The 19535-nt window shown below is 37.0% G+C and overlaps 1 protein-coding gene across 3 annotated transcripts in view; it reads right to left on the bottom strand.

The window, feature by feature from the left end:
* The window catches only part of FAM81B (family with sequence similarity 81 member B), a 59244-nt gene that overhangs the window by 11634 nt on the left and 28075 nt on the right, over window positions 1-19535 (bottom strand). For all 3 annotated transcript variants that reach the window (XR_011646267.1, XR_011646266.1, XM_058284801.2), the window contains exons 5-7: window positions 15164-15282; window positions 4106-4235; window positions 1581-1687 (exon numbers count right to left, since the gene is read on the bottom strand). Coding sequence is in view for 1 of the 3 variants with exons in the window: in XM_058284801.2 (XP_058140784.2) it covers window positions 1581-1687; window positions 4106-4235; window positions 15164-15282 (356 nt within the window). In the remaining 2 variants the exon portion in view is untranslated. The remainder of the gene's footprint in view (window positions 1-1580; window positions 1688-4105; window positions 4236-15163; window positions 15283-19535) is intronic.

Raw genomic sequence — 19535 nt, 5'->3', positions numbered from 1 at the left:
GAAGCCTGAACCCTCACAGACATCAGCAGCCATCTTGCTCCAACATGTGAAAATAGACTTTGGTAAGGAAAGTAAGTTATGCTTTATGGCTTGGTATCTGTAAGCTCCTACCTCAAATAAATTCCCTTTTTAAAAACCAGCCAATTTCTGGTATTTTGCATCAGCATCCCTTTGGCTGACTAATACAGTCACCTATTGTAATAATTAATGAAATTTTTAAAAAAGTCAAGTTTATACTATTACAAATGTGTCCAGATTCAGATTTAGCTATTTAGATGACCCTTCTATTAGTCAATTTCCCTTCAAAGATGGAAAAGAAAGCAGTTTCATCAAAGAAGCATTCAGTCCTAGATCTCCAACATTTCCCATTTGTAAATATATGTTATCCTTTAAGTCAGCCTTCCATCCCAGATTATAAATCCTATCTCTTGTATACAAGATCAGTTCTTAAACTGTATCTCCTGAAGCAGTTCAATTTTCTATTTCTACTTGGAGACTTTTATCTTAATTCCAAGCTAAAGGGATTAGATCAAACACCACATGGATATCTTCTGAGCCCTCTCATTGTGCTAGAATTTAAGAACCTAGGAATACTTTCTTACAATATGAATTAAGTAGGTATTTTCTGTTTACTCAAGACAAATCTATTTCTCCAAGTTTAGTGATGTCTGTTATTCATCAATTTCTGGGACACGCATATTTCCCATTTTAACATCTTTGAAATTGGGAGATATCTTAAAATGATGGTATGCTATGGTTTAATTGTTAGTTTCATGTCTTAGAGATAGAAAAAAAAAATGGTGCATTTTATTGTCAGCAGTGCTTAGATTTAATGAAATATAGTAAAGATAGGAAAAAAATGACGAAAGCAGAGTACTAGCAGATTACGGGATTTGACCAAGACATTAAACCCAAATGGTATGGGTCAGAGAGGAAAAAGAACAATGTTAGAAGGGAGCATTAAGAAAGTATCATCAAAGTGACTAGACTTTTCTTCTGCCTTCACTACAACCCTAGGAAATGATGGTCATTTAAACAAGAGAGGTGGGGTTCAAGAATAGGGAGGCCAGTAATTAGAATGTTTGCAGCCCGGTCTCTTTCACTGCTTCCTCCACAGAATAAAGAAAAACTCAGTTTAACATGAGAGAGAGACCACAATCTCAAAAACAGAAAATGTAAATGAGTGAGTAGACAATATTAGAAGAAACCTTCAAAGAAAAGCTTGTAGATCAAAAATTTTTAATAATGCTTGATAATCTTGGGAAATAAATTTATATTCAGTAGTGCTTGACTTTGAGGCATTTTAATATACAATTGCTGGTAAGTTAAAAATACTCTAGGAAAGGTCACAATGAATATGGCGATTCAGTTGAGGTATTACGCGAAAAGAATAACAAAATTAATATTCATCTTTTTTCTTTTATTATAAAAATTGCATACGTGACTTTCATAAAGACTTTTCTCTGCACCAGTTTGATGCTTTATTTCTTGACCAGATTCAAATTCCAGTGTCAGTGCTTTCACTAGGCAAAACCCTTTGGAATTCGTTTAACAGAATTAAGAATCTTCCATTTACTTACTTGAACTCCAAAAGGTTCAGTTCATGGCGATAATCCCCCTGGACAATCTTTAAATTTGAGGTTTGTTCAGAAGCGGAAGCCTCTATCTTTCCTAAGAGCTGCATTACCTAATGAAAGTACAAGAAGCTTTTTTTGGCAAATGAACAAAACCACCAGCACTTACATTAATTATACTTTATTCCTAAAGGAGCCAGGAAACAGACTTGGACCTAAAGTAAGTTTGCATTTGAAAATATATATTTTTTCCAAATGAATATGATTCAACAATTTTAGAACTATCCTTTGGAAAAGTATGACAGGGATGCTCCATTTTGCTTTCTATAATATTCTTTTTGATAATAGGCTACCTAGTGATATAACAAACACATACTATTGACATTAGTTTATTACTTTGTTAAATTGATTATTCTTTATTTCTCTCTTCCCAGGTCTAAGGTAAGCTCTCTTGCACTTACATCCTTAGTGTACATTAGGTACCCAACGTAAATATTCAATAAATAGTTAGTGAATAAATGTTTAAATCAACAATTAGCTCTGAGGGAAACACACATGGCTCGTGTAAAACCTTAATTATTGTATAATTAGATTATTAGACAATATTAATAATTATTAATAATAACCTAGGTAGGATTCTGACATGAGTACAAGTGAACCCAAAGTGAAATGACTTGGGGCATATAAAGACAGGAAAAACAAGTGTCTGGTTCTGGAAGCTAGCATAAAAGTATCTTCTACATTGCCAGAAACACTGACGAATTTCCTTTAGGTAAAAGAATTGGATTTAAAAATCAATGCAGGGAAGCGAACTTGGCCCATTGGATAGGGCAGCTGCCTACCACATGGGAGATCCGAGGTTCAAATCCCAGGCCTCCTTGACCCCTGTGGAGCTGACCCAAGTGCAGTCCTGATGTGTGCAAGGAGTGCCCTGCCACACAGGGATGTCCCCGCAGAGGGGACCCCCACGTGCAAGGAGTGCACCCCATAAGGAGAGCTACCCAGCGTGAAAGAAAGTGCAGCCTGCCCAGGAATGGCGCCGCACACACGGAGAGCTGACACAAGATGACGCAACAAAAAGAAACATAGATTCCTGGTGCCGCTGATAAGGATAGAGGCGGTTACAGAAGAACACGCAGCAAACGGACACAGAGAGCAGACAACTCAGGGAGGGAAGGGAAGATAAATAAAAAGTAATAAATCTTAAAAAAAATCAATGCAGAATAGCAGCATATAATCATGCCTATGCTAATCACTGTCAAGGGAAATGAAACCATATGATTGATGTGGTCAAACAGAATTGAACTTCTGAAACAGATGATCATGAGGAGAGAGGACACTTAAGCAAAATCAGAGTACATTTAGAAAGGAAAGAGGTAAGTAATGGAAGGATTGGAGTAGATAATGTTGGATGGATAGTCAATAGCACCTGAATGACTATTTACAGGCAATACACTTAAAGTGAGATCTTAATGTTAGTAAGAAAATAATAGGTAAAGATATTTCTCACAAAGGTAAAGTAAAAGAAAGCAGGCACAGTAATATTAATGTTAAATAAAATGTAATTCAAGATAAAATACATTAAATGGGACAAAGATGGTCATTTTTATAGATGAAGGCTAAAATCCACAGTGAAAAATAAAGAGCTTTGAACCTCTATTTACCTTATTTGTTGAACTGAAAGGCAACTACTACAGAATCACAAGAATAAATTAATAAGAGTTTATGTTAGTGATTTTAAATGACTTCTCTTAAACTTTTACTGATCGAATAGATAAAATATAATGAAGGGTAGAAGAAGATATGAAAAATATAGTTTATTTAATAATTTACATACCAAACAATGTAAATTGCCCTTGTTCATGTCCAGTACCCACTGAACATTTCCAGCCAAGCATTCATGTGACTATAGAGAAATCTCAAATTATTCCAAAAAGCAGAAAAAGTGCAGACCATTATCTCTGACTACCCTGCACTAAAACTAGGAATTTATTTTTTTTTTAAGTACAAAGAAACAAAAATCTAGCCACTTAAGTAAAAAAGAACACTCTTAATTCTAGTGTTGTGAGAACCATGAAAATGCACTCCTCAGGTGCCTGCTGCAGGGAACATAATTGGCCAGGGGCCCTAACTGCTGTGCTAAATTCCATCACCTTGTATAAAGGCCCAGCTTTGTATATTATTTTGTAAGAGATATACCCATGTAAGGTTTTAAGCAGGAATGTAACATGGTCAACACAAAATTATGTTGGAATTGTGATAATAATAACTTCCTAAATTTATAATCCCCGGTTCTCCAGCCTTTGAGGGGAACCCAGGGTGTAAGGTGTGGCTGTGTTGGAGGAGGCATTCTTTAAATATTTGTTGTGCTGACTGACCATGCTTAAATGGTGTATATTCATGAGCTGTCATACTTAAATCTTTTGGGGAAAAATGAGTTCTTTTGAACAATTATCACTTGAATGGGCATTTTGATAAAGTACACTGATATGGCAGTAACATGTAATATAATGTAATCTGTTTTCAGTTACCTTCATATCCAAGGTCTTCGAAACAGTTTCTAGGGCAGACATGAGCTCTTGCATTGCTTTCTCAATTTGCCGGCACTCCTGCCGGATGAAATGAATGTCTCCAGAAAGCTTCACGATGCTTGAATCACATCTAATGACAAGGTGGAAACTGGTTGAGAAACTGGTGAGATTGATAGGCTCATAACATCACTAATACTACAGTATTAGTAGTATTCATTTGGCGAATTCATTTGGCGAAATTTCTAAAGTTCTTGGGATAACAAATTGGTAGATTTAAGAACATATATAGGAATCTTCATTTTCCTCTTCTCTTTCTGATAGGAGAGAAACCAGGTTGGATGATAATACATTAGCCCATACCAGAGCACCAAGTTTGGAACAGTTCAGATGGGGACCTTGGGATAAATTGGGGGTATTTTAGATTTTCATTGCGATATATTAACTCACTCACAGGAGTTCCAATACATTTTGATGTTTCAGGAATACACTGATAGCTGCCTATGGCTAGGCAAAATTGAAAATTTTTCTTCTCCTTTATCACTTTGTGAACCTGCTTTCCTCCCTTTAGTCTCTTTCCTTGTCCCCCAGATAGCCAATTCTCTCTTTGGCTAGAAAAATTTCCCTAATCCAACAAAGTCTTCAAATCTATCTTTAACCCTTCCACCCCCACCCCCCTTCAGTTTAGCCCCAATCAAAAACTCCTGTCCCTTAAGTGGTCTCAATCAGGTATTGTCTTATGTTAGGGTAAAAACAATTCACAATTACATGTAAATGAAGCTTTGGTTCATAAGGTTGCATTTGGTATTTTAAGGAAGGTTAGATAGGGCTAGAGTTAAAGATTAACCATCTTCCCAAGAAACAAAATACACAGGACCCCAGCCCCCTAATACCACCATGGCCCCTCTTTGGAGAGAGCCGTCTACATACTGTCTTAATTATTCATTTCAATGTACTTTCATATATGTATGAAAGGTAGGATGGAGAGTGCTGTAGGACTGTGTCTTTTGCATATCTGAGTCAACAGAGCTTACTTTGACATTTGTCATTTTATAAAATAACTGTTTTGACTGTCATCAAATAATATTATTAGGAACCATATTTTCATGTTGTCATGCTGTAAATATTGTTTGCTTTATGACTGTCAACATTTTTTAGGATCCAGACATGAATTTTTTCCTTAAGATTTTTGGTCTCAAAGAGTTGAGCCAAAGGTGAGGTAAGACGGTGATTTTGTCTGAGCAGTCCCTTAAAGTGGTACCATGGTGACTGCCCTTCCTCAGCCCCACACTGGACTTGACTGTTAGTGATCTTTCAACACCGCTCTATGTTTCCAAAGGAAGTTTCTCCTCCTCCTCCTTTAGAATGATTTTATAGTTTCTGTTAATGTAGTACTTGCTCATTATTAAAAAATCCACACTATATAAGAAAGAAGAAAAAAAAAGAGTGTTAACATCACCCCAAATCCCATCTCTCAGAAATAATCATTGTTAATGTATGGTTACCATTCCATTCACACAGCACACATGAAGAAAGAGAGAAAAATAATATACACAGTTTTAGAATAATGGGATCATATTATATATGTCAATTTTAGATAAAGCATTACATTAAATTTTACTTGAATTTAGCCTAAGGAAAGGCAACTGTAGTGAAAAATGAAGAAATTGCTAAGCTTCAGATATATCTTTCTTCATTACAAGAGGTAATTGTTTCAAAAAAGTTATGAAAAGCAGTAAGATTGGAATCATTATACTTTTCATAACTACTGTTTGAACTTTAGACATTATCTGTTGATAATGCTAAAAAGGGAAATGAAAAAGCTTATATAATTGGTTCCTTCAATAATTTTTGTTCATATATATTTTTTAAAGATTTATTTCATTTATTTATTCCCCTCCCCTCATTGTTTTGTGCTTGCCGTCTGCTCTCTGTGTCCATTTGCTGTGTGCTCTCTGTGTCTGTTCGTCCTCTCTTTAGGAGGCACTGGAAACCAAACACAGGACCTCCCATGTGGGAAAGAGGTGCTCCGCTTCCTGCTTTGCTGTCTCTCTCATTTTCTTTTTTTAAGAATTTTTATTTATTTCTCTCCCCTTCCCTGCCCCTGTTGTCTGCTCTCTGTGTCCATTTGCTGTGTGTTCTTCTGTGTCAGCTTGGATTCTTGTCAGCAGCACCCGGAATCTGTGTCTTTTTTTGTTGCATCATCTTGCTGCGTCAGCTCTCTGTGTATGCAGCTCCATTCCTGAGCAGGCTGCACTTTTTTCACACAGGACAGCTCTCCTTAAGGGGCGCACTCCTTGCGCGTGGGGCTCCCCTACATGGGGGACACCCCTGCATGGCACGGCACTCCTTGCGCGCATCAGCACTGTGCATGGGCCCACTCATAACACAGGTCAGGAGGCCCTGGGTTTGAACCTTGGACCTCCCATGTGGCAGGCGGACACCCTATCCCTTGGGCCAAATCTGCTTTCCTGTCTCTCATTGTGTTTCCTCTTTGTGTCTCCTTTGTTATGTCATCTTGTTGTATCCGCTCACCATGCCAGTCTGTTGTGCCAGCTCACTGTCTTGCTTGTCCTTTCCAGGAGGCACTGGGAACCGAACTGGGACCTCCTACATGGTAGGCAGGAGTCCAATCGCTTGAGCCATATCCGCTTCCCTATTTTTTTGTTAATATTTTAATGTAAAAGTGACAATTTTTTTTTGACATTTACATTGTGTTCTGTAACTTGAATTCACACTGTAGTTTAATCTTCATTCTATATTTTAGATTCCATGTTCATTGACAGTCCTTTCAAATGAACGTCATTTCTTTTCTGAGATCTTTATTTTGATTTATCTCTTGTTTGTCCAGATTTTGTCCTCAGAGAAGATTTCAAAAGAAGGAATCATGAGTGTTAAAATCCTTAAGTTCTCAAGTGCTTGAGAATGTCTGTTATACTTTGAGTTGGGATAATGTCAACATTTTTGTTGTTGTTCAGAACTTGTCAGGCATCACTCCATTATTTTTTAGCACTGGTTGAGGTGGAAATGTCTGTGATGGCTACATTTTTACCTTCTTCTACCCGATTTGCTTTTCTGCCAACATCTGCCAGGATATCTTGGTTTAATTGTTCTGTATCAATTTTCTGGCATCGCAGTTTCTCTTTTTGATCTATGAATTCAAATCTGTTTCAAGAAAACTTCATTAATTTTCATGAATTTTTTTCCTGAAGAGTTTGTTCTATTTCTTCTTCAGGAATTCCTATTAGTTCTATGCCTGCCATATATATCATTTTCTCTCTAACCATTTTTATATAAAGCATTTAATTTATTTTCATTTTGTGTGATTTGCTCATGCTTGCTTTATATAATTGTTAATTTTAGCTGTAATCATTCTATTTTAAGGGCTTCTAAAGTCAATTAATATCTTGATTTTTAAAATTTTCATTTACTTTATCCCTAAACAATTCCAGTTTACCTTTGATATTCTCTTATCTTTTCAGCTCTTGTTTTTTAAATTAATTTTTATTTTGTCAATGCAAAACATGTCTATAGCTTAAATATCAATCATAACTGAAAGATTAATAATAACTATAGTGGTTTCTTGCCTGTCTCTCCCTACTTCCTTCAATTCCTCTCCCTTCAGGTAATACTGAATTTTATAGGTATTTTTTTTAAAGATTTATTTAATTAATTAATTTATTTATTTTCTCCTCACCTCCTTGTTATTTTGCACTTGCCGTGTCTGTTCATCTTCCATGTTTCCTTAGGAGGCGCCAGGAACCAATTCCGGGACCTCTGATATGGGAGGAAGGCACCTATTTGCTTGAGCCACCTCTGTTTCCTGCTTTGTTGTGTCTCTCATTGTGTTTTTCTTCCTGTGTCTCTTGTTGTGTCAGCTTGTCATGCTTGGCCATCACACCAACTCACTGTCTTGCTCATCCTCTTCTAGGAAGCACCAGTAACCTCTGCTTTGTTGTGTCTCTTATTAGGTTTTTCTTCTTGTGTTTCTTGTTGTGTCAGCTTGCTGCACCTGCCCCATTGTGCTAGCTCGCTGTCTTCTTAATAGGCACCTGGAACCAAAGCAGGGACCCTCCTGTGTGGTAGGCGGGGGCTCAATTGCTTGAGCCACATCCATTTCCCTAGACATTTCTTATGGCAGTTATGGATCTTGTTATGTTAGAGGAGGAATTAACTCTCATATTGTCATGTCCTCTCTTTGCCTTCTGCCATCATCCCAAAGTATTTGCAATACAATTTTTGGTTATATCAAGATTTAGTTTATATTATTCTTCCAATGAAGATATTCATAGGTAAGTGTCAAAGTATACAACTGTTCTTTACTTTCCTATATTTTACTTTCCCTGAGGCTAATGATTACCTTTTTATAAAATTTGATTAATTTTCTTTGTAACTATACCTTCCCATACCTTCCAAAAGCCTTTTCATAGAATTTTCTATAAGTCCTTTATATATGGTAATAGATCAATTCCAGTTTTTTTCTTGGAGACATCCCCCCTAGAGACTTCCATTCTCCTATGTGGAACTTCTTTTTATTGTCATCTTTGAAAATTGCTTTCTATTTATGCTGAGATGGATTTCCTGTTTTCTCGCCTTCTTGGACTTCTTGCCTTTTTCTTTCTGTGGTTTACTCCATTAGTTTTCTCCATGAACTCTAGAGTTAATGGGAGATAAATGTTGTAATCCTTAACACAGAAAATGTCTGTGATTGGCTAGGTATAGTATACTAGAAACACTGTTCTTTGGGATTCTAAAGAGGTTGTGACATTGTCTTCTTGCTTTCAATGGTGTGCTATTGAGAAGTGCAAAGCCATTCTAATTTTTGATCCTTTTTTTTTTGTTTTTTAATAGATTAAAAAAATTTTTTTTAAAGATACATAGATTTGATCCTTTTTATGTAACTGTTTTTCTTTCTGAAAGTTTATAAAGCTTGAAGTTGGAGTTGGACAGGAGTCTTAATATTTCTCATTCAGAAAAAAGAAACTCCCCATTTTTCATTTTGTATTTCTGCCCCTCAACCTGTGTCAGTCAACCTCTCAACCAAAGGACTTCTGTTTTACCTTCTCCAAATAAAAAAAAAATCCAGTTGTTTGTGGGGAGGAGGACTGTCTGTTAGTGGTGGCTAAAGAGGTACTTGCCAGACAGTATAGATCAGAGAAGGGCTTCTCAAACTTTTCAACTAATCCTCCTTATTTTAGTGCCCCCCCCCCCTCACCTTTACCCAAGGTTTCAGATATTCCTGGCCCAGTCAATTCCTAAACCCTTCGGGAATTCTGATGCATAAAATCAGGTTGTTCTTAGTTTATCTCACAGCTTTAAAATCCACTTTATTAAGTCTGCTAACCCACATGTCCATTTACGCTCTAGGTTCCAAGATTTCTTTGCTGCCATCCCCTGTATACTTGCAGGTTTAGGTCTTAAAGAAAAAAATCTTTTACTGAAGATTCAGTAGGTTTATGGAAGAAACAAAATTGTGACTGTTCAGTCATCAATCTTCTTTAATCTTGTGGTCTCAAATTTTTGAAACCAGGAGTAACTGGTTTGAATTCTTCTTGTGATTTTCTGAAGAACTCCTCTCTTAAGGTACATTCATTAGCCTTTTGCTTTCATTCTATCTATCTATCTATCTATCTATCTATCTATCTATCTATCTATCTATCTATCTATCTACCTACCTACCTATCTATCTACCTATCTTAGGATATTGGTGATGGTGATTTTTGCACATGAGCTACATTCTTTCTAACTCACCTTTACATATTTGTTCCTATCTGGCTATCTGTGAATGATCAGTGAATGTGTATTTGTGTGAGGAAGGCCTGTAGATAACATCCTCTATTCAGGCTTATTTTATCAAATCTGTTTGATACAAACCTGGTGTGGCTATTTTATCTTCAAGAAACAGATTGGTATATCTCAAAGCAAATCATTAAGCCACAAAATCTCTTTTGTTGACTGATATTACCAACTCCACTCCTTCCTCAGCCTGCTGCACTTCAGCAAGTTTCTCTCAAGTATGAAGAGGGAAGGAGAGAGGTATTAGATGATAAAAGTGACAAATTACATGACTGCATCTTCAGTTACCTCCAAGTCTTTGGTGACTTGTATCTCCAAAGGGACATTTCCCATTTCTCCTATGACCTCTAAGTAATATTACTCAATTAAAATTATTTTTCCTATGTCTTTCAGGATCTTGACTCTTTACTTGGGGTTGATCATTATCTTTAAGGTCTGAAGAGACCTGTTTCAGTCCAGACCCTACAGTATGTGGAGGATTTGGTGGACTGGAGCTGTATGTACCACCAGAAAAACATGTTCTTAAACCAAATCCATTCCTGTGGGTGTGAACCCATTATTAAAGGAGGACTTTTTGATGGGGCTACTGCAGTAAGGTGTGGCCAGCGTCAGTCAGGATAGGTCTTGATCCTATTACTGGAGACTTTTATAAGCAGAATGAAATTCAGACACACAGAGAGAAGGCCATAGAGGAAAGAGCCAGAAGCTGAACAGCAACAAGACCTGGAAGAGAAGGGACAGGTCAAGAGTCACTGTCATGTGCCTTGCTACATAACAAGCTAAGGACCAAAGATAGCTGACAGCTAGCCCCAGAATGGCACAGTCTTTGGAGACAAAGCATAGCCTTAATGAGACCTTTATTTGGACTTTCTTTTTAAACTATCACTGAATAAATTCCAATTGCTTATGGGAAGCGGCTGTGGCTCAGTCGATTGGCTCCCGTCTGCCATATAGGAGGCCCTGGGTTTGCTCCCAGTACTTCCTTGTGAAGGCAAGCTGGCTTGTGCCTGTGGAGAGCTGACGGCCAGCACCCACAGAGAGCTGGTACAGCAAGATGACACAAGAAAGGGAGACGAGCAGATACAGAGGAATGCTCAGCGAATGGACACAGAGAGCAGACAGCAAGCAAGCTGCAATGGGGGAGGATGGGAATAAATAAATAAATAATAAATCTTAAAAAAAATAATAAATTCCAATTGCTTAAGCCACCCAATGCATGGTATTTGCTTTGGCAACCAAGAAAACAAAATCACAGTATTTGGTAAGTGTGCTAGTTTGTGGTTTGTGGTTGTGGCACCTTCCTTTTAATATTAAAGATGGAGTTTTTGTTTTTCTTCTACTAATTTCATTGCTCTGAAGTGTCTCAAGTGAGAGGAGTAAAAATGTCTTTATTCTGCCATCTTTAACCAGAAGTCTCTCTTAACTTTTCAAAAGTTGATATCCTCTGTGATAGTTGTTCCTTCAAACTATCAACACAATTAGCCTGCCTGCCCCCCACAAAGAGCTCTAACTTGGGAACCCAAAGAGCCCATTGTAGCTCGTGGATTGGCCTCCTCTGACTGTAGATGCAGATTGTATATCTATCCCTATGAAGGCCATTTATATGCTTACCTTTTCTCTTTTTGCATTATGAGACTAACCTATTAAATAAAGGAGAGTGTCTCAAAAGTAGGCTAGACAACCTCATCTCATTGGAAGTAGTTGCTTTCAAACTGCTACTATATTGTGGTGGGAAATAAAAGGTAAAATTCAAAGCACATTGCAGTTATCAAATATTGAGCTTGATTTATCAACCAGAAAAATGTTTTCTAGGAATAATGTTCAAATAATCAACTTAATTTCACATATGCCAAAATGCTAAAGGGCATTAAGGTCAAAATGGATGGAAAGATAGTAATTAATCTTCCTCAACTTGTCTATTACTCACTTGCCTGGCAAAAATACAGAAAAGAAATAGGAGGGAAGGGAAATTTTAAGTTTCATGGCTTTTAGCCAAATTCCATCTCAAATTACAAAATAGATTTTGGAAATTTTCCATAAAAGGGAGATATTTCAAGGAAAAATGAGGCCTTGCACTAAAATCACTGCTTAAGACTGAGGGGTAGGTAAGTGTGACTGTTCAAAGTTTTGTGAATACCAGAAAACATCATGCTTCTTGAACTAATCCATTCCTGAGGGCGTGTCATCCTTTGATTGCATTAGATTCAGTTAAGGGAATGTTTGATTAGATTGCTTTAGCCTTTGATTGGACTACATCAGTGAGGCATGACCCAGGTTGGGTCTCCATCTTCTTGCTGGTGGCTTATCTAAGCAGAGGACTGAAAGCAGAAACACAGAGAAAGCTGCCGTTTTGACCCTGCCATACGAGAAAGGACTCCAGGATTGTCGGTGGACACAGAAAGACAAGCATGGAGAAGCTGAGAGAGGTCCTGGAAGCCGGAGGCCTTGTATGCTCGAAATCAGTAGAAGGCATGGAAAGAAGGCATGGAAATCAGAAGAAGGCATGGAAAGAGGGCTAGGCCCATGGAGCAGCTCATAGCTGAAGAGATAAGCCCTGCCATGTGCTTGATTAGCCACAGCTGAGCTCAGGGCAAAAGCTGCCTGAAAGACAAGGCAGAGACCCAGATGGAGAGCCTTGCCACATGGCACAAGTCCAGGATTACCTGGAGCTGACCATGGTGAGAAAGCATCTCTGATGATGCCTTATTTGGACATTTTCATACCTTCGAAATGGTAAGTTTTTACCCTAATAAATTCCTATTACAAAAGCCTACCTATTTCTGATATTTTGTTCCCAGCAGCTTTAGCATACTGAAACAGTAAATAAGAAATTAGAGCAGGGAAAACAGAGTCACACGTCTTCTCCTTGTATAATTTCATTTCTCTCTTGGCTTCATTTATGTCTGTTTGTTATTTTTCTTAAAGGTAAAATAAGATTTACAAGAGTAAAATAATAAGGTTGGAAGTGGCTCACAGAAAGAAAGAGATGTTGGGATTCTTATCAGCCTGCCACCAAACTGAACAAAATTGCAAACTTTATTCAAAGCAGATAGTTGGTATTTATCCATTTTCTAAAAACACGGTACATCCAAATAGAGTGATGGGTTTATGGATGTTTGTATTATTATCTTTCTTCATAACTTACCCAAATATTATAAAAGTTCTTTCGTATGTTTAAGATAGTATATAATAAATATATAACTGTATAAAAATATTAAAATATCTTTATAAAATATAAATAATTAGATGTTTGTATGTATATATTATATATCTCCTTTCCTGTTGAATGACATGAATATTGAGTCACCCAAACTAGAAATGTGATTTGCTATCCTTGACTCCCTCTTCTTAACTCATCTTCCGTGTTTATTCAGTTACTAAGCCGGTAGCGTCTACCTTCCTAAAATCTGTGTTGTTTGTGCCCCACCGGACTCCCATAGCTAGGGCCTTAGTTTAGGCCCTCGCCATTTCTCACCTACAAAAACTATGATAGTCTCCCTTTGGTCTTCCTGCCCTCTTTCTGTACCCTATAACATAGCTACTACTAGAATGTCACAAAATAAGACCATGTCACCCCCCTTACTTAAACTTCTCCGATGGCTATTTTTAACCTTCAGCATAAAGTTCAAACCCTTTACCTTGGCCCACAAGGTCCCTCATCATCCAACTCTGGACCAGTTCTCTCACTTTATCTACTCTCTCTCTTTAAATGCAATCCCCCAAAATACTACAACCAAAATACTCCTCTCACAGGTGAGTCTTTGGACATGCCACAGTAATTCATCCCTCAGTTCTTTCGCACATATTAATCCGCCTATGTGAAGTGTCTCTGCCTCCCTTCCTTGTCTGTCTAATTGATGAAAATCATTTGAGACTGGCCATCTCACATGCTACCTCCTCTGGTCTTTTTTTTTTTTTTTTAAAGATTTATTTATTTATTTGTTTTATTATTTATTTCTCTCCCCTACCCCCAGACCCCCAGTTGTCTGCTCTCTGTGTCCATTCACTGTGTGTTCATCTGTGACTGCTTGTATTCTTGTCAGCGGCACTGGGAATCTGTGTCTCTTTTTGTTGTGTCATCTTGTGTCAGCTCTCCGTGTGTGCGGTGCCATTTCTGGGCAGGCTGCACTTTTTCATGCTGGGTGGCTCTCCTTACAGGGCGCACTCCTTGTGCATGAGGCTTCCCTACGCGGGGACACCCCTGTGTGGCACGGCACTCCTTGTGCGCATCAGCACTGCGTGTAGGCCAGCTCACCACATGGGCCAGGAGGCCCTGGGTTTGAATCCTGGACCTCCCATGTGGTAGGCGGATGCTCCATCAGTTGAGCCAAATCCACTTTCCTGGTAAGTCTTCTCTTTGTTCTATTCTGATTTGGGTATTTCCATAGCCCACCAGAGTTTTGTCATAGTGTTCCCTTCATTGTTTATTGATGGAGCTTGTTTTCCTAGCTAGGCTGTGAATAGTTATGGGACAGGGACTGTCTTTGAATGCCCAAGGCCTAGCACACTGCCTGGCATGAGGTAAGTGCTCAGTAATTTTTTGCTGAATTAAATGGACAGACATCCTGGGGGGAGGTTTGTCTTAAGTATTGATCATCTAATTCTTATTTGTTCATTAATACTTCTGAATGGATTAACAAGATAGAGGTGGAGAGATTCCAGGAGGGAGGAAAGAGGAGCTGACAGAAGATGTGGAGATGGGAAGGTACCCATGGCCAGCCATTCACAAGTCAGAGTTGATGTGTCTGCCAGAGCAGTCCTGCTATTGTCAAGTCCTGCAGATTTATGCTGAACTTCATACCATTACTTCTTTTGATTTAGAAATCTCATTTAAGATGTTATTCAAACTCTTTTCTATGTTTAGTAAATCTTTCATTACTAACATTTATGTGTAATTCTTATAATGTTTAATGTCAAATAACCATTAGAACTTGGCACATCTGGGGATTTTATATGTGATTTTCAGGAGTGTCTATGTATGGGTGTTGGCATTTGAGCCACTAAGGGCTTTAAAGATAAGATTCTGGTCTCTTTGAGATGGAACCAAATGGGCATTCTGTATGGGGGACTTTTGTAGAAATCTTGGCTCTTACAGTTAGTATGAAGCCTTCAAACTTCTAGGATATACTTTCTCAACTACCACCTCATCAGCTTAGTGTAATGGAAAGACAATACCTCATTTTCTGCAATATGAAACTTATCTGGGAATGAGATTTCAGTGGCTAAGAATTGACTGCAAACACTAGTTAATATGTTTCTTCTCACCTGGCTACTCTTCCTCGAAGATCTCCAACTCCTTGTTGGTGTTTTGTGTTTAGCTCCTGTACTCTAAAATTATTTCCTGTGGCCACATGGTCTCGAACTCTTATTTGTTCTTCTAAAACCTGTAATTTTGAGTTAAAATTCCCATTAATTTCCCATCATATATGACAAGAAAGCATCATTTAAAGGATTATATAACCAAAATGCTTAGGATGTTATTGTTAATAGTTTGGCTGATAATGTGAGTGAGAAAGACCCATCTCAGAGAGAGGACACCCCGGCCCACCTGGGCAGGGTGGCACAGACTGATTCCAGCTGATTGTTGCCAGGTGGGAACATATTTCAATAGAAGCCAGAACTCCAGACTTTATGTGGCATCTCTCAGTTTTTAAATATTGGCATCTTATTAAATATCTTTTAAGTACTAATCAGACCAAACAAAATTGTATTTATTAGCCTGATAGGGAAATGGTTGACAATCGGCCATCACTGATATAAAAGCTTTTCTCAAAAACCTGCTCCACAAATGGGGATAAGTTTTTAAAAAGTGATTTTTAAATATGGCATCGGCAAGGCCCTTTCCAGATTGACTGAGAACCACAATGAAGCTAACATAATTAACACAAGCAAATCTGAATCCAACTGTTTCACACATGCTGAATAAAAAGGTTTATTGTTCTAGATTTCTTTGAGAACATGAGAAATTTATGGCTTGAGTGTGTTCAAGTTTTGTTCTTGCATATCTTTGAGTGATAATTTCATCATGTCTTGGTATTGTGGAAATAAAACTGACTTTCCTTTTCCACCAGGCTGGCACTCTTGAAAACAGTGGTTTTAAAATTTTTGTACCAACAAATAAGAATTTTAAAATGGAAAGAATTCTCTGTCTATAAAGATTTGTGTTTTACTTGACATGCAAACATATTTCAGTGAAAAGTGAACAGAGAAATTAGGAATAATTCATATAAAAATAATTTGCATTTACTCAGAAATAGGAGTATAGAACTTGGGAAAATAGCCCATTTTCCAAGTTTCATTTGGGAAACTTTCAAGTTTAGCTGTTATATTTGACCAAGATCTGTACTATGCTTATGAATTTATGAATTTTGCTAGGAAAAAAGGATTTCTGTAGCCAGTAAATTAGAAAAATTTCAAAACTCATGTACAGAATCTTGCCCATTTGTAAACTGTCAGTTTGAGACAACCCAAGAATAAGTAAAGCCTTAAGTGAAGAGAGAAAAATGTCAAAATTACAAGTGAGAGGTTTTATCCTTTTCTCTTGGTGTGTGTGTAAGAGTTTTTTGTTTTGGTTTTGGTTAAGAACAGTAATGAAAGGGAACTTGCCCTACTAGATATTAAAACATATAAAATAATAAGCAGCAATATGGAGCTGGTGAGTAGGTCAATGTAATATAGCAAAGAGGCTGGCAAATGTAAGAAAGGAGTGCGCTGCGCGTGGGGCTCTCAAATAAATGGGGGGGGAATTTCACAAATGGTGTTGGGATCGCTGGTTATTTACTCAGAAAAAAACTGAATTTAGATTCTTACCTAATATCATATATCAAAATAAACTTTGGATAAAATAGTTTAAAATATAAACAAGAAATTAAGCCATAAAAAATAAAAGATAATAAAGGAGTTTATCTCATTTCTGAATGAAGAACTTTATAATCTTAGAAGTAGTGAGAGAGGGAGAGGATGTAGCTCAGTGGCTGAGTGCCTGCTTCCCATGTGTGAGGGCCTGGGTTCAATCCCTGGTACCTCCTAAAAGTAGTGAGAGAAGCCACAAAGCAATGGACTGGATGGTTGGTTAACCTTATAAAAAATGTCTTACAAACATTATAAATACAACTACTATAAACAGCAAACTGGAAAAACGTTTATAATGAATGATATTGCCAAAGATTTCAGTGTATGCTGGAAAAGGCATATACCTCTGGTCATATCTCTTCTCATCTCCATGTTCAGTGACATCACATGGGTTGTTTGAAATCAGTCATAGTGGAAGTATTTATACTATAGAAATTGGCAAACATTACAAACCAGGTGGTTTACCTCCCCAGATTGCTGATTGTTAAACATTTACCAATGAGCCACTGGTTATTATCCTTAATATGAAAGTAGCTCATCAAATCAATAAGAATTAAAAATCATCAAAATCCGGAAAGAAAAATTGGCAAAAGACATGAACAGATTATTCACAGGGAAAATGCAAAATTTTAGTTACTTTAAAAAAAGTGGGTTCAATACCTTCTTTAAGAAAAGAAAAAAAGAGGAACATCTATCTCATTTCTGTCTAATCAAATTAGCAAAGATTAAAACAGCAATACATCTCAATGCTGGCATAGGCACAGTGAGAAAAGAACTCTCATATAATGCTAATGGAAATGTAAATTAGTATAAACTTTCTGGAATTCAATTTGGCAACATGCATCAAGAGCTTTCAAAGTATTCATACGCTGGTAACCTGGTAATTTCACTTCTAAGAGTGTATACTATGGAAACAACCCAAATACAGTCAAATATATATGCAGGAAGATATTTCAACATTAGGAGAATAGTTGAGCAAATCATGGTACATGCACCATGCAAGAGCTTTAAGTGACACGCAAAAGCATTTGTGGTGTAATTTTATATTAAAGACTGTTTACAAATGTATACTCATCCTTCTGAATGGGATACTTGAAAGACTAGAGGGATACGTGGCTGGGTATTTGTAGAGAAATTGCCATTTGGTAGTCGAACTGTGAGAAGATTTTTCCCATTTAAAAAAATTTTCCTGAGCTTTCAAAATTATTACAATGATCAAGTGTTGCTTTTGTAAATGGGGGAAAAAGCCACAGTAAAGCAATGCCATTCATAAAATTCCCTTTTTTGAGTTAGAATAGTTTTAAAACTTGAAATTAGGTCACAGGTTTAAAAAGGAAATCATTTATTTCACAAAGGAACAAGCGGGAGGGGATGTGGCTCAAGCGTTTGAATACCACCTCCCACATGGGAGGTCCCAGGTTTGGTTCTGGTGCCTCCTGAAAAAAACAAAATAACCAAAAAGTAAAACCAGCTCAGAGAAGCTGATGTGGCTCAGTGGTTGAGCACTGGCTTCCCTCAAAGGAGATCCCGGGTTCAATTCCCTGCTCCCAATACCTCAATAAAAGAAAAAAATAAAATAAAAGGCAATTTAACTGCTAAGATAATGATAGATAAAAATAGAAACAAAAGCAAACTTCATTTGTTTTAAGGACATGAGTGAAGCTTTAACTTGCCCTTGGATCTATTTTGCAGATGTGCTGACCTAGCTAAGGTTAGGTTCTTTTAAAATACTTGAATAGCATCCATTTCTCTGCAAAGTGCTGATTACTTTATAGTCTTGGCTATTTATCAAAGGTAGTCTAATAGGGTTTCTTCTTCACTGTGTTTTATCCATATTATTTACAGCCTTTAAAACATTTTCTAATTCAGTTTTTGACATAATCGGTCTAGTCATCTTCATTGATTCATTTAAACTTATAGTGTATTTTCCCTAAATGTGCCATATCCTTAATAGGATTGCAAATTTTTTGATATTTTACAGTTAATGGATAAACTTTTGCCTTGTCTTTTCTCAGGGCTAAATTAAGATTATCAATTATAGGAAGAGAAGCTCTTAGCAAGATCTCTAGAGATATGGAAAAATTTTTAATGCTAACAGTATTTTATTGGTATATAAGCTATATTCATTAAAATGCACAAATCAACTATACATCTTGATGAATTTTGACAAATGTAATTAACTGTGTAACAATTGCCCAGATCAAAATGTAGCACATTCTGGAAACACTTTGATGTTTCTAAGAATGTCATTTGCTTCTCAATTTCAAGAGCTTTGCCTCCTAAATTTGGATGCTATTTTTGAGCTAATGCTATATTTACATGATTTTCTGGCACCCAGACTCTTGCCTGTCTTGTCATTTTTATGACACTTCATTATGCTTGGAAACACATTTGACCACTTTGAGAAGTGTCACTGACTTGTCAGGCAATGGGATCCTTTTCAATTTGACTAAATACCAATAAAAGTACCTTTAAAAGTTCACTAAGAGAATTTAGCTTTCCATACTCTCTCAAGTGCATTATGGGGCCTGCTGGATCCTACAGATAAAATATATGTATATATTAAATATCCCAAATTATAAAATCATGAGGAAATCATTGTTGGGTTAATCCTAATGTTTTTATTAAATCTAGTATTTTCCCTGGTAGTAGGAAAAAGGCATATATTATTGTGGGAGTGCATTGTTGTCAGGTTCCACGATAATTTCACGAATTTCTGCCGTTTCTTAAAGTGTATTCCCTGGTATCCTTGCTTGAATATAGCTGCCCCTGATTCATCACAAAG

This window comes from Dasypus novemcinctus, chromosome 2 (assembly GCF_030445035.2).
Source record: "Dasypus novemcinctus isolate mDasNov1 chromosome 2, mDasNov1.1.hap2, whole genome shotgun sequence".
In the NCBI taxonomy this organism is placed as follows: Eukaryota; Metazoa; Chordata; class Mammalia; order Cingulata; family Dasypodidae; genus Dasypus; species Dasypus novemcinctus.
This window is presented reverse-complemented; position numbering and strand designations above follow the sequence as displayed.